The 19,388-nt window shown below is 44.1% G+C and overlaps 1 protein-coding gene across 5 annotated transcripts in view; it reads right to left on the reverse strand.

The window, feature by feature from the left end:
* The window catches only part of LTBP4 (latent transforming growth factor beta binding protein 4), a 1,311,633-nt gene that overhangs the window by 294,348 nt on the left and 997,897 nt on the right, over window positions 1–19,388 (reverse strand). For all 5 annotated transcript variants that reach the window (XM_078660636.1, XM_078660634.1, XM_078660635.1 and 2 more), the window contains one exon: window positions 16,157–16,228. In XM_078660636.1, the coding sequence (XP_078516762.1) occupies window positions 16,157–16,228 (72 nt within the window). The remainder of the gene's footprint in view (window positions 1–16,156; window positions 16,229–19,388) is intronic.

Below are 19,388 nucleotides of genomic sequence, written 5' to 3' on the forward strand. Positions count from 1 at the left end.
GTAAGCCACCACTGCATCTTAAAGTAATCTCAGCCACTCCCCCATGCTAACCTATGGAGAGAGCACATCTCATAGGCAGTTAAATCACACATGTGGTTCTTCTCTACCTAGGAAGGGAACACACCTGTGTACCTGCCCTGCCTTTCACCTATCACTTGCTCTACCCCTCAAGGCTCACAATTGCGGTGCTTTAGTGAAAGGCATTCTAGCATTGCCAATGGTTTAGAAAGGTCAACATGAGCATAAGTGTAAATGCGCACACACAGGCCTGTGATGGCAGCTTGAGACATGTTTGAAAGGTTCTTCTTGTGTGTGGCACAATCAGTGCTGCGGCCCACTAGTAGCCAGTGCAGTACTCGTCCTGGGTATGTGGTATACCTCTTGACAGGGTGCTCACAGGTACAGCATCTAAACCAATCAGGTAAGCACCACTTCCTAGCATAAGTAGGAAGGGTGATCGCTCTTTCACATTGCATTACAGTGGGAGAGGGCTCAGAGTGCTAACGCCACGAAAAGAGAATCTATAAAAACCACAAGGAAAAAGCAAACATATATAGGGAACTACTACCTCAAGAGAACTGCTTAACTTGAGCCAGTGGTTTCCGGTGCTTGACACCGGCACTTATTTGTCAGCTTCGGCGCTTATGACAGCTGCCAAATGTCGGTGCTGTTTCTGCAATTTAGAACGAGCAGAACAACACTTGTTTTTTCCTTCAATATGCATATAAAACAACTAATATTTGTTGCCCAAGCCAGTCCTATAGCTTTGGGGGCCATGAACAGTCTGCATTGTCACACTTGTAGCAGTGCGATGGTTAGTAGTTGTGTAGGTTCTCTCATTGGCAGCACTGGCAGTGGCAATGGGTGGTGCAAGCTGGGGAAACCAGCTGACTAGGGCCCTGCTACTTATGTTGTTTACAAATTAAGCACTGCTCCAGAGTATCAGATCTAACAAAGAGTATAAGATCCAGAAATACTCTCAAGTATATACGGTCACTTCCTGTTCTAACGGCCAAAGACTCACAGGGGCAGATTTACAAGAAAGTGACGCATCTGTGAAAATGCGTCACTTTCCCTGCGCCACTTTGAGAAACCATTGAGCCACTTTGGGTGCGCCGTATTTACAATATGGCGCACCATGCGCAAGGATTGACAGATGCGTCAGAAAGTATGACGCATCTGTTGATGCAAAAGTCACGCATTGCTGGAGTCGTGTCGCAAGCACGACGCAACTCCAGCAATGCAGGGGGAGGCCTAGCTCATTGTGCTGCATCACTCCTTACGCCTGCTTCAAGCAGGCATAACAATTTGACACAGTGGTGTCCTAGACGTAGAGCAGTGAAATCTTCTAGATTTCTCTGCATCACTTCTACAAGGCTTTTTTGCGTTGGAACGCCCACCCGGTATACATTATACCTGACGCAGGTATAATGTGATGCAGGGCTTAACAACGTGACGCATCTCCCTAGATGCGTCACGTTGTAAATGGCCCGCATTTTAACGCTGCTGCTGCGTCATAAAAAGCGACGCAACTGTGGGGCAAAAATGATGCAAGGGGCTTGTAAATCTGCCCCACAGTATTCTCGGTAAACAGAGGTCGTTGCTTGGTCCAAATGTTATAAGACCCAGGCGCATCTCACAACTCTGCAGTCGTGTGCCTTTTTGAAATCCACACAGGTGGCACGCTAAAAAGAGAAATGAAAATTGTGACGCGGAAACAATGACTTCTACTTTACACTACAGTGCATCCCCTGGAAGAAAAGAGAACCCTGTGCGCCTCCTCTCGGTCAACCAATTACTGATAAACCTCAGGCCCCGCCTTTCTTAACCCATCACTCAGAATGTAGGACCTCTTAACAGTAGAAGTCTGGTCTAGCTGATATGGGGGGGTTCTGTTTCTTTTCCTGGCACCTGTATTAGCTTTATAGACACACTTTACAATCTGATGGTGGAAACCTGGGTCCATTGGTCACACTCTGTTAAGTAGTTGTGTCGAATTAGACTCCTTGAATTCATACAGGCAGGATATCATCAAGCAAATACCAAAGCAAAGCAAAGAGGCCTACACCGGCTCCCCAAGGACAGCCCATTTGTCCCAGCCTGTCAAAAGTGACCAAATCGGGGTAAAGCAGCAGAATACTTAGATAGGAAGCCAGCAACGTCTAAGACAGCTGAAGCTAGGACCTCAGACAATAAGATAAGGTGGGCTGAGACAAGAGGTGGGAGGGCTTCCGAGCTTGTGAATGGATAGAAATCACGCAGCTGTCAAAATGTCCTCAGATTATCAGTGACAAAGTTATGGGAACTTTTTCCATTTATCGCTCTAATCCGGGGACATGATAACTGACTTGCAACGAAGTGGGTTCACTGGTGCGTCGGTGGATGCCGTACAAAGACGCTGCCACTTAAACTGTATTATTTGTGACTGGTCACAGCATCTTGGATAGCAGTTGTGCTTGTGAACGTGTTTTCTAGAATGGGTAACAGCAGCATAAAGTGATGGGGCCTAGGGAGCTTCATTAGGCGCTAGAGATGGCCACAGAAAGGAATTGTGTTCAGCAGGACAGCCGTAATGCAAGGGCTAGTCATAATGCAAGCCGAAATGTGTAAGAGACAGTTGCGTGTTGTTTGCAAAGGAACACAATGTGTCAAGGTGGCACAGTGCTGCAGAGTTAGTTCCTGCTGCAACTTGGTGGTGTGTGCCTCCTTCAGAATGTGGCAAGCTGCCCCTGTGCTCGCAGGATCTCCAAGATAACAAATCCCTTTAAATAGGGGACATAATGTGGCGCGGAGGTGTGGAGGGGCCTCAATGACGTCACTGGGTTACTGCATGTGGGAAGGTAATAGTTTGGCGTATAGTGGGACAGTATTATTCAGTGATCTCATGTAATTAGTTTCACTGTAGTACATTTTACTGAAAATATTTTACTGCAAACCAATCTCATTAAACAACAAACAGACAGAAAATACATTTTATCGCAATTAGCAGAAGAGGCATGGGACAGATTCAAGTGTATAGTTAGCTTGCAGTTTAGAGATAGCGATGTGGTAACAGTCAAAGGTATGATAGTTGTGGTTACGGTCAAAGGTATGCCAGTTGTGGCTACAGTCAAAGGTATGATGGTTGTGGTTACAGTCAAAGGTATGATGGTTGTGGCTAAAGTCAAAGATATGATACTTGTTGTTACAGTCAAAGGTATGATAGATGTGGTTACAGTCAAAGATATGATAGTTGTGGCTAAAGTCAAAGATATGATACTTGTTGTTACAGTCAAAGGTATGATAGATGTGGTTACAGTCAAAGATATGATAGTTGTGGCTAAAGTCAAACTTATGATACTTGTGGTTACAGTCAAAGGCATGAGAGTTGTGGTAGAGTCAAAGGCATGATAGCTGTGCTTACAGTCAAAGATATGATAGTTGTGGTTACAGTCAAAGACATGATAGTTGTGGCCTTCAGGTCAAGTTTACGCTATATAAAACTGCAACAAAAATAACTGTTAGGTTTGGTTCAGGGAAATGAATATGGGTACATCTAGGAACAGATTATGTTACAGTTAGTGAAAGATTTAGGGTCAGCTTGTGGTATACATTTAGGATTATTTTATTTCGTTATTTATTTTTGCAGTTTTTATATAGTAAAGACTTTGTCCAAAGGAATTACAATGTTTTACAAACATTGGCAAATGACAACTTCTGCGGCATAAATTGAGATCAATCTTAGATACTAATTCTGAAAGTGGCAAAGGCATAACAAAAGTTACTTCAACATACCCACACATCTGGAAACATCCATAGACTGCACTGCAGAAAGTAAAAAATCTGTCTTCTCACCCTACAGTGCAAAAATCAACACTAAGAACAAGCAGTTTAAGTTCCTGCCGGCCATGCTCTGAAGAGTCCTCCTGCCTGTTCAAATCAACCATTGGGTGGACCTCACTACAAGACTATGGATTCTATATCTCAATTATTGCAATGTAATATCACCATGCTCACCGAAAAATTTATTGAAAAACTGCCTACTGCAGTAGGCAACGTTGTTTCTAAACCTTTGGACTCCTGAATGCGTAAAACCTTCTGTTACTCACTGCCCTGACTTCCGTGTTTTCAAAAAACAATTATGAAATGCTCAATCTCATGCCCAAGGCTTACCTAACAAAAAGAAAATGAAGCTTGAAGAAATAGTACCCCACCACCCTCTAACCAGGATTCGATATTCAGCTAGTTGAGATCCGACGCACCAAGGAGGATTTCAACGACAAAAGCAGAGGGAGATCCCTCGGCCTTTAGTGACTGGGATTTTGAAAAGCTCAAACCTAAAACTAAGGGTAGAACTACAAACCGCAAGCATTTTAGGATGTACTTGAAAACTGCACCTGTTCTGTCTAGTCGTAGAATGAGAAGTGACAATAGAAAGTATAGCAATGGAGAAATACCACCAATTGCAAGTCATATTTCACATTCACAAATCAACGACGTCATGTCCGCTTGCTTCCACATACTTTGTCTCCTTCATAAGAGCTTCAAGTGGATCCTCACCGAGTCCAGGTAAATGGTCAGCCATGCGCTCGTCATCAGCAGACTCGACTACGGCAACGCACTCTAATCCTGCACCACCTAGAAACTCCAAAAGAAGCTGCAGACCATCCAGAATACCTCCACCAGACTCATCCTGAACATCCCACGCTGCAACCACATCACTGACCACCTGAGATACCTTCACTGGCTACCTGTCAACAAGACAATCACCTTCAAGCTTCTCACTCATGTCTACAAAACACAACACAACGCCGGACCAGCATAACTCAGCTACCGCCTCTCCTTCTTCACCCACACCAGATATCTCCTCTCCACCCAACTGGCCCTGGCCACCGTCCCACGTATCCGCAAGACCACAGCTGGAGGAAGATCCTTCCCCTACCTCACTGCAAAGACCTGGAACTCCCTGCCATTGCATCTCAGGCAATCACCATCGCTGCCGCAATTCAGGAAGCACCTCAACTTAAAACCTGGCTCTTCGACTGAATCTACAGACCCAAAGAGCAAGATTTGACCAAATATGTCTGAGACTATAACTTGTCATGGGTATCCTAAACATACACCGATAAGACATTAATATTAATCCCAGCTCTCCCGCTCTTCACTGAGCCCTTGAATTGGTTCAGACGAGGAGATGTGTGGGATAGAAGACCAATGCTATACCTGCGGTGTGAGAATAACTGGCTGCTCTGCTGAAGATGCTCAATGGAAGGTAGCAGGTGGCACACAATTTACAAGAGGGCATTTAGAGCACAAGGTTTAAAGTGGCCTACTTCTTGACTCAGCATAGCCCTCTTTTTTTGGCTTTTCCTGTTTTTGCTATAGTCCTTCTTAGGTCATTCTTCCTCCAAAATGTTACTCAAAAAAAGTAAACAAAACAAAGGATACTATGCAGTACTTAATTTGCAAATAAGTAAGTGTCATGGCCCTTGTCAAGAACCCACAGCAGCTTGCCCCACCCATTGCGCTACTCCTGCCAATTCAGACTTTTTATACATTAAAAATTACTATTACCTGCCACCCAAGCTATTTTTATGGCTGTGGGTGGCAGGTATTAGTCATTTTTAACCCGCTGCGCGTGGCGCAAATTCCGCGGCGGTGCGGGTGATTTATGAGTGGGAGTGGTTCGGACGGCCCCCGGCCGTCCTACCCACACACTCACCGTGACATCAGATGGCCAGCGACCGTCCGACGCACGCAAAGGGTTAATGGATATAGAATTATTATACAACTGTTGAGTTCATCACAAAATTGGACAAACAGCGCCACTATGTGGCTGGCTGTCATAAGTCCTGATGATGACAATTAAGTGCCAGTGCTGAGCACCGGAAACCACCAGCTTAAATTAAGCACTGGTTCTATGGTTTATAAGGGCTGGATCAATGAGCACTCACATCAGCCTTTTGTGAAATAGTACAAGAGATTCACTAGTAGTATATATTTATTATGCAATAAAGGAAACCTATTTATAAGCTGTTCCAATTGAGACAAGTTTAATTTCTTCAAAATGTAGGTGCCCTGCTGGAACTTGTCTAGGCTGTAGAGTATAATATCTTATTGTGTCAGATTTCAGTGTAGATGGTTGAATAGCGATGAAAGAACCGGATTGCTCACCCATTTAAAAAAATTGCCTCTGATATCAGTTGAACGTGAAATGGCAGAGGGAAACTGATATCTTTTATTGGAAAGTTTTTTAGAGTTTCTAATGTAATCTTAACTGCCTTTCATAATTGTTACTGTATTGCCTAACACATTGCTTTCTGGGCTTTGTAAACCAGGATAAAATATTAATTGAGATAACTTAAAATTATTAAAGTTTACAATATAACATAAATGGTTTACAAGAATCAATTTTTAATGCAAGTCTAGTGTAACCATTATGTTTTCTACATTTATATCATTCTTAATTCTGGATTTTGGGAGAAAACAAAGACAACAAGAAAACACAGATTGTTATTTTTGGAAATTGCAACTTGAATTCATGAGCACTTGGCACAGTGATGGGCTCACACTGTAGCTCTGTGCGCTGGAGACAGCTTGTAAACACATTCCTAGAAAGGATTGGCCTACAAGGAAGCCTTGGAAAGGGGGTGGCAGGCACAAAAGAAAACAAACACTGAAAAGCCTGCTTTGGTTTAACTCAAAACGGAGAATGATTGGTGTCTGTGTACAATGCATCTGTAAGAAAACACATTTAATGTGTGATAATTCTATGTATTTTGGAACTGTAAAATAGTCCCTTGTACTCTATGTGAGCACTCCATCAGAGGTGGGAAAATACCCCACACAGCCAGTAGAATCAGGTGAGAGAGCAATACTCCTCAAGGTGGAGTAAAATCCATCTCAGTGTATCTTAAGGCATTGGTAACAATAGATATTGCAGACCGCTGTGCTGCCAAGCCAGGATTAAACAAGCATTGGCAAATTCAATGCGTCTCGCCTAAGTAAGGTCTGTTGGCTTTGTCTATTTTTTGTTAGCCATGTTGTACAGCAGCAGGACTGCTGTGCAAACATGATTAAAAGCACATTCAGGAAAACGCTATGATGTGGTCAATGATGACAACATCGTAACACTTCTTTTTGTACACTTTCCACCATGCTGTACAGCAGCCGCGTTGCTGGACAATATAGCTTAAAAACATCGACAAAGTCTACTAAAACAGCCTTTTTGCTTTGTCAATGTAATTTTACACATAGTGTGGCTACTGTGCTACATGGTTCAAAGTAAATTTTAAAAAACACTATGAAGTGGTCAACGTTGGCGTCATAGTGCTATTTTTCTGAATTTCATCCATGCTGCACATTATCCACGCCACTGTCCAACATGACTAAAATAAAATAGACAAAGCAGATAAATCTCACAAAGGCAAGACCTATTTGGATTTGCAAAACTGTGTTCTAATAGTAGTTAAAGGCGGCAGAGACTCTTGCAGATGTGCCTGCGCTTCAAATACAACACAAACAAATCAAGGAAATACAAAAATTAAGAATTTCCAGTTTTCAAAAAGGATACTGCCAATACATGATGGCAGTCTATTTTACCCCCAGTTGATGATAAACTTTACTTTGATAATGTCATAATTGCAAAAAGCATCAACAATGCAAGACTGGTACCCAGTTCAACAATTTCATCCCAATATTTAATGTATACTCAGGTGCATCGGCAAGCGTGTATACTTAGCATCTGGGGTAAGGCAAGTTCCTTCCACTTTTCTTTTCACATTTTTCACCCCTAAAATTGTTTGCGCCTGGGTTAACATCCCCTGTGGCCTATCCCACGCTACGCCACTGCTCAGTTGCGAGCGTTTTTATTTTATTCCTTCCTCTGGTTTGCTATGCACTTGCAAAGTGTGCTGCAAGTTTAAATTTAGGTAAGGTGTGCAAACACAAACATTATTTTGTATAAGACACTGCGGGCCTCATTTATGAAAAGTGACGCATCACTGCGTGAAAACAGCGATGCGTCACTTTTTATTGCGCCCTCCTTGTGACACCAATGATGCGTCATATTTACAGTATGACGCATCATGTCGCAAGGAGTTACAGATACGTCAGTATTTCTGACGTATCTGAAGGCGCAAAAGTGACGCATTGCTGGAGCGTGTCACAAAAGTGACGCAACTCCAGCAATGTGTCCTTTCACATGGGGCAAGCCCCATGTGAAAGGGCCTGCGTCAGTCTTACGCCTGCTTTGAGGCAGGCGTAAGATTTTGACGCATTTGAGCCCTAGAAGTGGCGCAGTGAAATCTCATAGATTTCACTGCTTCACTTCCATGACCCTATCTTGCGTCAATACGCCCCCCTTGCATACATTATACCTGGCGCAGGTATAATGTGGCGCAGGGGTTTACAAAGTGACGCATCTACCTAGATGCGTCACTTTGTAAATATGGCGCAACAAGGTGCATTTTTTACGCCACTGGTGCGTCACAAAAAGTGACGCACCGGCGGCGTAAAAGTAACGCACAACCTTATAAATAAGGCCCTGCATGTCTTCCAGTCTGCCTATTTCCTGTATGGTCTCTGCTCACAGATTGTATAAGGTCTCCAGCTTTTTCCTCGCTTTCAGTCTTCATTAAGTATTTTCTGATGGGGAAATAGGGTGATGTACATTTATAGAGATCTCATGCTCTGTAGACACAGCTTAGAAAAGAACCCCAGGTGATAACTTCTAAATCACTAAGATTACCTCGCTCTTATTTGGATAAAGTTCAGCAGCTGTGTCTAGGCTACGGATAGGCTTAAAGCCTCTACGGAAACATTATCAGCCCAAGTGTAGAACCGTAAATGAGACGTTGCATGGTTTGCATAAATGTCGGTGCAGATGTGCCGCATGCATTTTTGCAGTAGTTTCATGGTAACACAGACTAGAATTATGTTTTTGGAATGGGTTGATAAACATCTGTAAATATTTTTGACCCACTCAGAGCGCGCACGCTTCTGAGTGCAGTGCATTATTACTAAACATCCGCTAAATTACAGGAGTACAGCTCTGGATGGGAACTCACTTCTCCTTTCCCGAACAGATAACATTCCTGACTTCGCAGTGGAGTCTGGCTGATATATATATTTTTTAAACGTTATGACGCGGTAAGCGCTGGCGGCGTCATAGCTTTTTTTTAGGTCGAACCTGGGTAGAGCATGCACTGCTCTGCGAGACATGCTGTATTGAGGTAGGGACTTGAAGCTCCGCCCACTCTCGGTCCACATTTTTCATTGGCTTGTGTCATTGTCCACTGTAAACTGTGGCTGTTCATTGGTCATAAGGCTTAATAGTCCCTCTTTAGTACCACCTTGTCTCATTTTGTAACCTCCCATGGCGAGACCCCCTGCTACGTGTGTTGTTATTCAGTAGGCTTTAATTACAGTTGCCGAGCACTATTTTTTCAAATAGCTTCGTCATGCCTGCAGTTGCAGGCAGGACACACTCTCTTCTAACGCTTTTTAAAATGTTTACAGCACGCATTTGCAATGCAATAGGTCTCGCATTTGCAAGAGTTTAAGATACTATCATTGTAAATGACCATGCCTTTTATTTAGCTGTTGAAAGTCATTGTAACTTACAATGCCAATAGGTTAGACTTTCATAAATGTGAGACCTATTGCATTGCAAATGCCTATTTTGTTTGTTACGGGGGACGGCAGATCAGCAGGTAACAAGGAGGAAGGGATGGGGAGTGAGGGGGCAACATGAACAACAGAGGGTGGAAGGGGTTTGGGACAGAATGGAGAACTGAGGGACGGAAGGGCTTCTGCAATCACCCAGACAGTGTGAGGGTGCGAGGGATGTTCTGAGGATAATCAACAACAAGGGCATCAACAGAAGAAGGGTGGGTGGGGCAAGCAACAATATGAGTTAGGGAAAAAAATGGTAGACATACACAAGGGACACATTCTGGTAGAGTGCTTAAACCCCAATAAAAAAGCAGCCCCTAGAAGATGAGCTGCAGAAGGACACAAGTAATGGGCCCATGCTCCAGGGAAGAGACAAACCCACAAAAGGAAGGGAGCCTAGGAAGACCACGCCAGGATATTGCAGCATAAATTAACAAATTTAGCAGCACAATAACAGGAATTTATCTGAATGGAAATTGTAATTTACTTTATTATTGAGGGATTGTGGGGATGGAGGGATACTGGTGCCTTGGGTGGGCTTGGGTGATGGTGGGGTACAGTGCCTTTTTTGGGGTGGGATGATGGTGGGGTGTAGTGCCTTCGGATGGTGGTGGGTTCGGGTGCCTTGGGTGGTGTTGGGGAGATGGTGGGGTGGAGTACCTTGGGTGGGGTTATGGTGAGGTGGAGTACCTTTGGTAAGGATGGGGTAATGGTGGGGTGGAGCGCCTTCGGTGGGGTGGGGTAATGGTGGGGTTGAGTGACTTGAGTGGGGTGATGGTAAGATGGTTTGCCTTGGATAGGGATGGGTTGGATTGCTTTAGGGGAGTGGGGAGATGGTGGGGTGGAGTGTCTTGGGTGGAGTAATGGTGGAGTGATTGCGGGGTGAAGTGCTTTGGGTGAGGTGATAGTTGGAGGGAGTGCCTTGGGTTGGGTGATTGTGGGGTGGAGTGCCTTGGGTGGGTGTGGGGTGGAGTATCACAGATGGGGTGATGGTGGAGTGGTGTGCCTTGGGTGGGGAGATGGTGGGGTGGAGTACCTTGGGTGGGTTGATGGTGGGGGGAGTGCCTTGGATGGGGTGGAGTGCCTTGGGTGATGGTTAAAAAGGTTGAGCCCAGTGGGTCCCACTGCTTGCCCATGGATGGCAGGCCTGAATTCGTTCTTTAAAAAAAATATATTGCCTCCCCTCCCCAGCAGGTTCAGCTCCATGGCCATAGGCGGCGGGCCCAATTTCTTCCTTAAAAAAAAAAGAAAAAAGATTGCCCCAGTGGTGCCCCAGGCGGTGGGCTGAATTCTTCCTTTATAAAAAAAAAAGTACTGCCCTCAGTGGGTTCAGCCGAATGATCATGGGCAGCAATTCCGAATTATTTCCTTTTTGTAAAAACAATGCCCCCCCCAGCTGATCTCGCTGCATACCCATGAGCGACGGGTCAGAATTCTTCCATTGACTTACAGTGACAGAGACCGAAAATTCTATGCACTGTCCAATTTTCTTAGAACGTTTTTTTCAAATATGTTACTTGTAGCCTAGTTCTACTTGCTGGACAGGTTCAAATACTTGCGATAGGATTTGGACATTCTATACATTAGCATGTGATCCCTTAAGATTTATGTAATTCAAGAAAAAACGTTGTTAATGTATGTTGAGATTGATGTTTTGTGAACCCCTATTGTATATATAAATATATTTCTTATTCAATACAAAATTATTAATCTACACACCTGCTTTAGAATTGTTCTTTTTCCTCTTTAAATAATTATGTTTTCATGAATATTTCTTTAAATAACTTTCAATTGAATTATTGCTGTCAAAATATGCCTTATTAAATTGAATACAAATTGGTCAAATATATTTATGTAAAAAGATCTTTTGCGGGCATTCTTACCAATTATAATACTGTCTACCCAAGTTGCCGAGGCAATATTGGGTTGCCCTCTTTCTCTATATATACTTTTAGAAAGTGGGCATTTCACTGTGCTTATGACTCTTGTGTTTTGCAGCCTGACTCCAATCCACATCTAGGGTAGAGTGACAGTGGAGCTTTGTGCATATTTTCCAGACAGCCATCACACAGAAGGGTTGGGTGTAGCAGGGTTGCATCTGCATTCATATGCATACTGAATGGTGTTCCTGGACTGGGAAAGAGGGGGGTGGGCACACCTACATGTGTATAGGCTGGGCCCTGCCCTCACACAAAGGACTTGTTTACCCTCTACCGATGTTCGGGACCAAAGCTTGGATTAAAAATAGGGGTGTTGTGCACTTCTATGATTTCTTTTGATGTTCCCCTAGATCAAAGACATTTTGAGTATAAGTACAGGGGCTCTGACCCCTTGATTTTCGACACTGTGGACTTGTAACCAGAACCTACTGGCTTTACAGACTGCACATTGCCAGAAGGAACTGCTATGCTGCCAGGAAGAACTGCCATTGGACTGAATTGCTTGTTGTGCTGACCTGTGGCCTGCTGACCTACTAGAAGGACTGCAACTTTGCTCAAGGACCCTGATGTGCTGGTCTGCCTACCTGCTCCCTGCTTGTACCTCCAAGGAGTGCTGGTTTATGCCCCTTGTCCCTGCAAGTACAGCATGTGGTGAGCGATGTTGGAAATTCTTATCTTTTCACTCATTGTGTGCTGGGAGGATCCCTGGAGCACTGTGTATTGCTCCGGTGTCTCTAACCTTTTGGCAAAGTCAGTGCGATGTGAGCACTTCCTTTTTAAACCAGTGCATGGTGAATCTCTGTTCTTGGCTCCACAAGAGCAGCCTGTCTAGTCATTTTATTGTGCCCCTTCCCCCATTAGAAAGGGGGACCTCGATGTGCAGTGCCTGGGGAAAACGGCCACCCAGTGGCACCAACGCTCCAGTTGCAGACCCTATGACCGGTCATTTAAATCCCTTGTCCATTGGGACCCATTCTATATGGAAGCTGCCGTATTGAGGAAAGTTGGCTGTGTGAAGGCGCGAGCTGTGTGGTCGTCTCTGTCTCTGGCGAAGGTGCCTTGTCGGGCTGGTAAGGATAACCATAACCCTGTTGGCCATCTACTGGTCAGAGGAACCAACACAGGTTAGGAGGAGTTGTGTGACTGTCCCATGTTTCCTTCGTGGGTGGTGTTGTGCTCCAAGTGGGAGGAGCCCGGCAGAGAAAAGAGATTTCCGCTTTGTGGTAGCTGAGGGTCCTGCCGGGGGGCAGAGTCTGTCCCAACACTGCATTGCCACCCCTTTACTGAGGCCGAAAGGTACTGCGTGTTGGACAGGTGCACTGCACGCTTGCAGGCAGCTGCACATTACGAGTGAAGGGCGGGTCTCCGGGTTTGTGCCTTCCCCCATCACTCTGTTATACGTGCCTTTTTTTTTTGATTTTCAAAAACCTTTATTGAGCAAAATTGCATAGCAAAGTTACAAGATTGCATCGTATCAAGACATCATGGACAGACATACGATATATTCCAGCAAAAGATACCTCGAATACAGAACGCTTGAAATCAATACAAAGAAGAAATATTGTAGGAGCACCAATGTAGTGGGGTGGGCCTCGGGAGGAAGCACCTTAAGTGAGGGGGGGACATGATTGAACAAACGGGAGAGAGAGCGGGAAGCAAGCTACTCATTGACCATCAACAGCGGCCGCCGTGGGCGGGGAGCGCGGTAGAGGTCGCCGGGTTCTGGGAATTGCGAATTAGGAGATAGGACACAAGTGGGCCCCAAATGTCAATTGGGCGGGATATGGCAGGCATGAGGTCCCAGAATTCGTACAGGAGAGTCTGGCAGCGCGAGGCGCCCTCAAGCCAAAGGGCAGCCTTAGGTGCGGGCTTGCAGCTTCAGCACATGGAAACCCTGCGCCGCGCAAGGACAAGTAGCATGGCAGTCAGGCGGCGGGAAGCATCTGGGCAATATTTAACAAAGCCTAAAAGGCAAAGTGGAGCACTGGGCTGGGTTCAGCGACGAGGTGATCTCAGAAATAGCAGCGCAGACCTCACGCCAGTATGCGGAGACCTGGGGACACAGCCATGCGAGGTGGGAAAAGTCAGCCGCAGGAGCAGAGCAGCGCAGGCATCTATCATTGGGAAAAAGTCCCTTCTTGTGCAGCTGGACGGGAGTCTGGTAGAGCCTATGTAAATATTTAAAGTGAATAAGGCGCAGACGGTAATTTGGGGACAGATGTTTAATCTGGTTACAACAATAGAGCCAGTCAGAATGAGAGATTTTGATACCCAGGTCCTCACCCCACGCCACACGCGCACGGTCAGTGGAAATGGAAGATGCAGCCAGCGTGAGGGCATAGATTTTAGTGACTAGTTTCCGAGGGGTGGAGCGTATAAAGGAAGTCAAGAGTTGCCATCGAGGGAGGGGGCTGGGGAAACGAGGGGTGAAGCTCCCTGCAGACAGCCCTGAGTTGATAGTAGAGTAGAGTCTCCATAGGGCCAGAGTTGGCAACAAGTGAGAAGAATGTGCCCCCAGGGTAGAGATCCGACACTGTAGACTGCCCTAAGAGAGTAGCGTGTTTAATCATCCCAGAAGTTTGAAGAGGAGGAAAAGCTGGATGATGATCAATTGGCACCGTATTCGTGGAGAGCATGCCAGATCCGCAAAATTTACGGAGCCCCTCCCAGTCCCAGCGTAAGGTCTCGACCGTATCTATCTCAGTGCATGAGAGTTTTGCTGGGGCAAACAAGGCGGTCCAGAGCAGCCATGGGGCAGCAAGGTCAGCCTCCACCGCAACATGCGGTTGAAAGGGGGACGAGTGGAGCCAAAAATGAAGAAAACTGGCCTGGGCACTAAGGGAATAAAGTTTAAAACCAGGGGCACCAAGTCCGCCGCGTGACATCAGGAGGGTAAGAATGTTGTATGCGATCCTAGGCTGTCGACCGTATCAAACCAAAGTGATGAACAAACAGCGGACTTTGCAAAAAAAGTGGGCAGTAAGGGGGATGGGAATGTTCACGAACAAATACAAAAACTTTGGAAGCACAACCATCTTGGCGATAGCTATGCGACCGGCCAAAGATAAAGGCAGCCGGCACCAGAGGGGAATCTTGGACTCAAACCAGTCCACAGCATGGCCAAAGTTAGCTCTCCAAAGTTCATCTACGTCCCTGCTCAGCCAGATAACTAAGTACCTGGTGGGACCCAACGCCCACATGAAGGGGTAGTCTGGAGTGAAAGGCACCCTTGCATCAGTGAGGGGGAACAGCACAGACTTATTCCAGTTCACCTGGATTCCAGAGCAGCCCTAAAATTGTATCACCTCACGAACAAAAGGGCTGAGGTTCTCCTGAGGATTGCCGACATAAAGAGTGACATTGTCCGCATACATGGAGACTAAAAGAGCGCGAGCCGCAAAAACGATGCCTCTTTGGGTGTTATGCTCTGTTATACGTGCCTTGGGGCATTTATCTGATTGTTGCCATACTGGGCGAATCCTGCCAGAGACCCTTCTTCGTGATTTAGGGAAGTCACAAAAATTATTGTAGCTCTGTAATGAGGCAAGCAGGTGCTCCTGCGGCCTATGTGTCATCTGTTCTTTTTCAACAAGGCTCACAAGGATTACAGCCATAATCCCGCTAATAAGAACACAGGGGTTCCGGGCTGTATGGTGTTACTGTTGCTGATGTGTTTATGGCGTTAACTAGTACTGATGGTGATGCCTGGTAATTCATGTGTTTTCTCCCTGTAACCTAACTGCTGAATTTCATGTTCTGATATTATTATATGTATCGTTTTTACCTTGCAGTGTCAGGATAATGAGTATTATTTCAGGATTTGCGTTGTATACGCAGGGATGGTGTTTTCATGACTTGTGAAACATACACATCTTTATCTTATTGCACTAACTGTAATGTTTTGACATTTGCCTAGTTGGCAAAGTGATTACTGGTTTATGTGGTTTTGGTCTATGTTTATATGCAATACAAAAACTTGATTTTATATAAATCTGTGTGGAGTCTCCATTGTGGTGTGTTTATTGAGTCATAGGTGTGTGTGTGTTACGCAAACGCGTTACACATTGCGACTGGGATAAGCCTGACTGCTCGTGCCAAGCTACAAAAGCGGTGAGCAGGGGTTATTTTGTGTGTGTAATTCCTTACCCTGACTAGAGTGGTGGCTTCTGCCTGGCTTAGGTGTATACCCTAGCCAACCAGAAACCCCATTTCTAACAATCTGTCAAAAAAGGTATGAGGCATACACATGAGGCACAACCAGTGGGGTAATAAGATTTTGTCAGGAATACGACCCCACTGTATTAGAACTTTTCTGTCTAGCAAAAACTTGTTTATGTTAATGTGCCAATCGGTTGAACAAATAAATAAACAAATAATCACTATTTTTCTTTTTGTACTGATTTTCAGTTACACTGTAGTATTCAAAGTGCAACCCCTAACGTATATGTGTCTGGCTGAATTCAATAAAACATGTTACATGGATAGCTATGGCCAAAGTAAAACAATCTCTGGATAAAAATGTAGATGGTAGTTGAACAAGTGCTTTTAAATACAAAACTCACCTACACAAGATCCATTTATTTGTTCATAGCCCTTGGGGCACTGCAGATCACTTCTTCCTACGGCGACATTTCCTGTAAAAATAAATTGTTTTATTTCATTATTATGCTTCAGTTTTCATGGAAGATATCTTGTAATATTGCAAGGTTGCCTGTCAGAATCTGCAGGAGTTAGCTGTCAATGTTGAAAAGCGGGAGGGCACAGGTGCACACAAACACGCCACATAAATTATCATCAGTTCAAAGTTCATTGGGTGTTGGAAGCATTTTAGCCTGCTTCTTCCTTATATTGGAAATTTGGAGCCAGCTACAATCCTAAAGCCTGCACACCGTTCTTTACATAGGGGATCTTTAAACTGTGAGAAAAAATGCAGCGCAAAAACCCTTTTCTGCTGTAACGTCACACCCTATAAATGATGAAATTTGCCTACACAATAATTCAATTTTGTGTTTTAATTCAATAGTCCATACTCTGGAATTAATAATGGAATATGCACAACCTAAGAATTTATAAGTTGTGAAAAAAGAATACAATGGGAATTTGTGCAAAATCTTTGCCAGTAGTATTGTCTTCTGAACCATCAGGACTTCTAAAACATTCTTTCTGTGGCGGTGCGGTTAAAGAGGTCTAAAACTAAGGCTAAAATTGGCATTTCAACAAAGCAAACTAGTCTAGAAAATCCACATTATTTATAAGTCTAATTTAATAAACGTGATTGCTTCTATCTTCCTAATTGTAATTTGACTTTTTTGTTTTTTGTTAAATGAAGCCTGAATGTCCAGATGGCCAAAACATTGAGAATGCCAAGGTGAGTTATACTGGACACTGAAAAATGCAACATCTCATTTCAGTGTTGCCAACTTAAAAACCGTTGTCTCTCGCTAACTTCAAGTCCATCGAAAAATTCGACTAATTTCTCTTATTTATTAGACTGATAGATGAGTGTCTGCATAAGGACTGGTGGGGATGAGGATATTCATTTCTTTTCTTCTCAGTTTCACATGAGAAATTGAATGGAAAAGAGCGAGACCGAAAGGCAGCACCAGAGAGACACAGGGAGAGAGAAAGAGTGAGCAAGGATAGATAGCTGCTAGAAAATATACTTTATACCGACAAAAGTAGCCAATCTACGAATGTAAAGTAGTGAACCCCTTGCATTTATGTGCTTTCCTGTTTCTCAACCTTCTCTTGTTTCTCACATGTTAGCAATTAAATGGACCCTGCAGTTTAACTAAGGATGAGTAACTTTGTTACACATATGACCAGCTTTCTCTAATCCAATCTACTGGAAAACATGTATTGCAAAGGATTGTCTTGACCGATAAGACACTCTATGCATGATGGGCCAATTAAACACCAGGGGAAGCATGATCCGACTTACAATGTATTCTACAATTGGAATCCATAGAACAATGCTATGAACGAATGTATATTTACAATCCGCTTGCCCATAATGCGGAGTGCATCCATTGTTCTCACTGATTCAGAGAGAACAAGGTTCTCCCTCACTCGCTCAGTTAATATCATAGTAAAAGTCTGCTAAGTGGTTACTGTGCTCATCCCATAAAGGACTGATGTCAGCATAAGTGGTCCTGTTTATTGGTCTTCGCATTATCCACGCAGCACTTCCATCCTTCAAGTGATCACACTATTCGGCACTGGGAGATGACACAACAGTGCCTAGTCACAATCATAGTGTATGTTGGAACCTCTTCAACATTATTTAAAGTATCCTCAAAAGCATAGATTCGCATATCCATGGTCATTTTCAAGTTGCAACCAATGTATTTGGTACACAGCCTTAAATGTCTGCAAGTCATGTGGAACATACAAACTGAAGAAGCCATTTTTTAAAACATTTAAGTTTGACTCCATTTTAATAGTCTTCACTCCCACGTGATGACCTATGACAAGGGGGTTGGGTGGTTATGGGCTCATTCCTAAGGCCATGGCTAACTGGCAAAGAGAGTGAAGTGGTTGCCTCTTACCTTTTTAGACAGAACTTATATGCCATCTCTTAGACAAAATTCTCCATGAAAAGGAGAGGAATGTCTTCAGTTCTAAAAATATTAATTTTGTTCAAGGATATGGATAGCAATGTGATATTAAAACATTGGAATATTGGGAGCTCCATTGAAAACAATGGAGTAGCTCCGGGATCCTAATGGCCGACAGAAGCCCGGAGCTCCAATATTCCAATGTTGTCCTTCACAGCTGTTTCTGTGAACAAAGCCCTCACATAGCCCACTGGGATTTCAATCCCCTCGGGCTCCATAAGGCATTTGTTTTATTTGTTAGAACATTCTGCCCTCTAGTACTGGAATGTTCTAATAGCCTTATAGACCTCAGTAGTTGGGCTACACTGGTATTAAAGTCCCGCTCCCTTGTTAAAGGCCCTCCCCACTCTGGAGTGGGCCTTTAATAGCCGGTATAGCCCATTACAGGGGGCTATAAGGCTACATTAGCATCTCAAAAAAGAGAAATATGCAAGCTCTGTGATAACATAGGTTACTTACCCACCTCGATAGCACACACTTATGTATACTTCTTAACTCTTGCCTAACTCTAAAAAGTGTCAATAATTTCCAGGGATTTCACACAACTATCTATCCAATCACATAGAATTTGACAATAATAGAAATTTGCGGGACAGGAAATTTAAATGTAATGCCTTATAAGGGATTTGAGCTTTGAGCTCACAAAGTGAGAGTTAGAAAAAGAGCTGGGTTAATTTTCACTACTTTCCATTTTACTTCTTCTTCCTGATCTCAATATGAACACTTTTGCTTTAATTTCTTGTGTTCATTAAAGTTTTCCCTTTGGTGTCCTACAAAGCCAAAGTGAAAGCAGTGGTGCTTTATGTTTTGTGGAAAGAAGCTCCTTAGTGAGGCCATGTATGTGCAGTACTCACTGCACTTCATGGCAGGTGTGAGGGTGACGCAGGCCCTCTCACATGGGGCATGTGAAAGGACACATTGCTGGAGTTCCGTCTGTTTTCAGACACACCCCAGCAATGTGCCACTTTTGCACCTACAGATACATCAGGAATACTGATGTATCTGTAACTCCTTGCGACATGATGCACTGTACTTTAAATATGGCACATTTATGGTGTTGCAAGGGGGGCGCACTGAGAAGTGTTGCATCGTTGTTTTGTTGCAGCGATGCAACACAACTTCTCATATATTAGGCCTTCATTTTCTCAAAATAGAGCATTATTTTTGCCCTTAAATA

The sequence above is a fragment of the Lissotriton helveticus genome, chromosome 9 (assembly GCF_964261635.1).
Source record: "Lissotriton helveticus chromosome 9, aLisHel1.1, whole genome shotgun sequence".
NCBI lineage: Eukaryota > Metazoa > Chordata > Amphibia > Caudata > Salamandridae > Lissotriton > Lissotriton helveticus.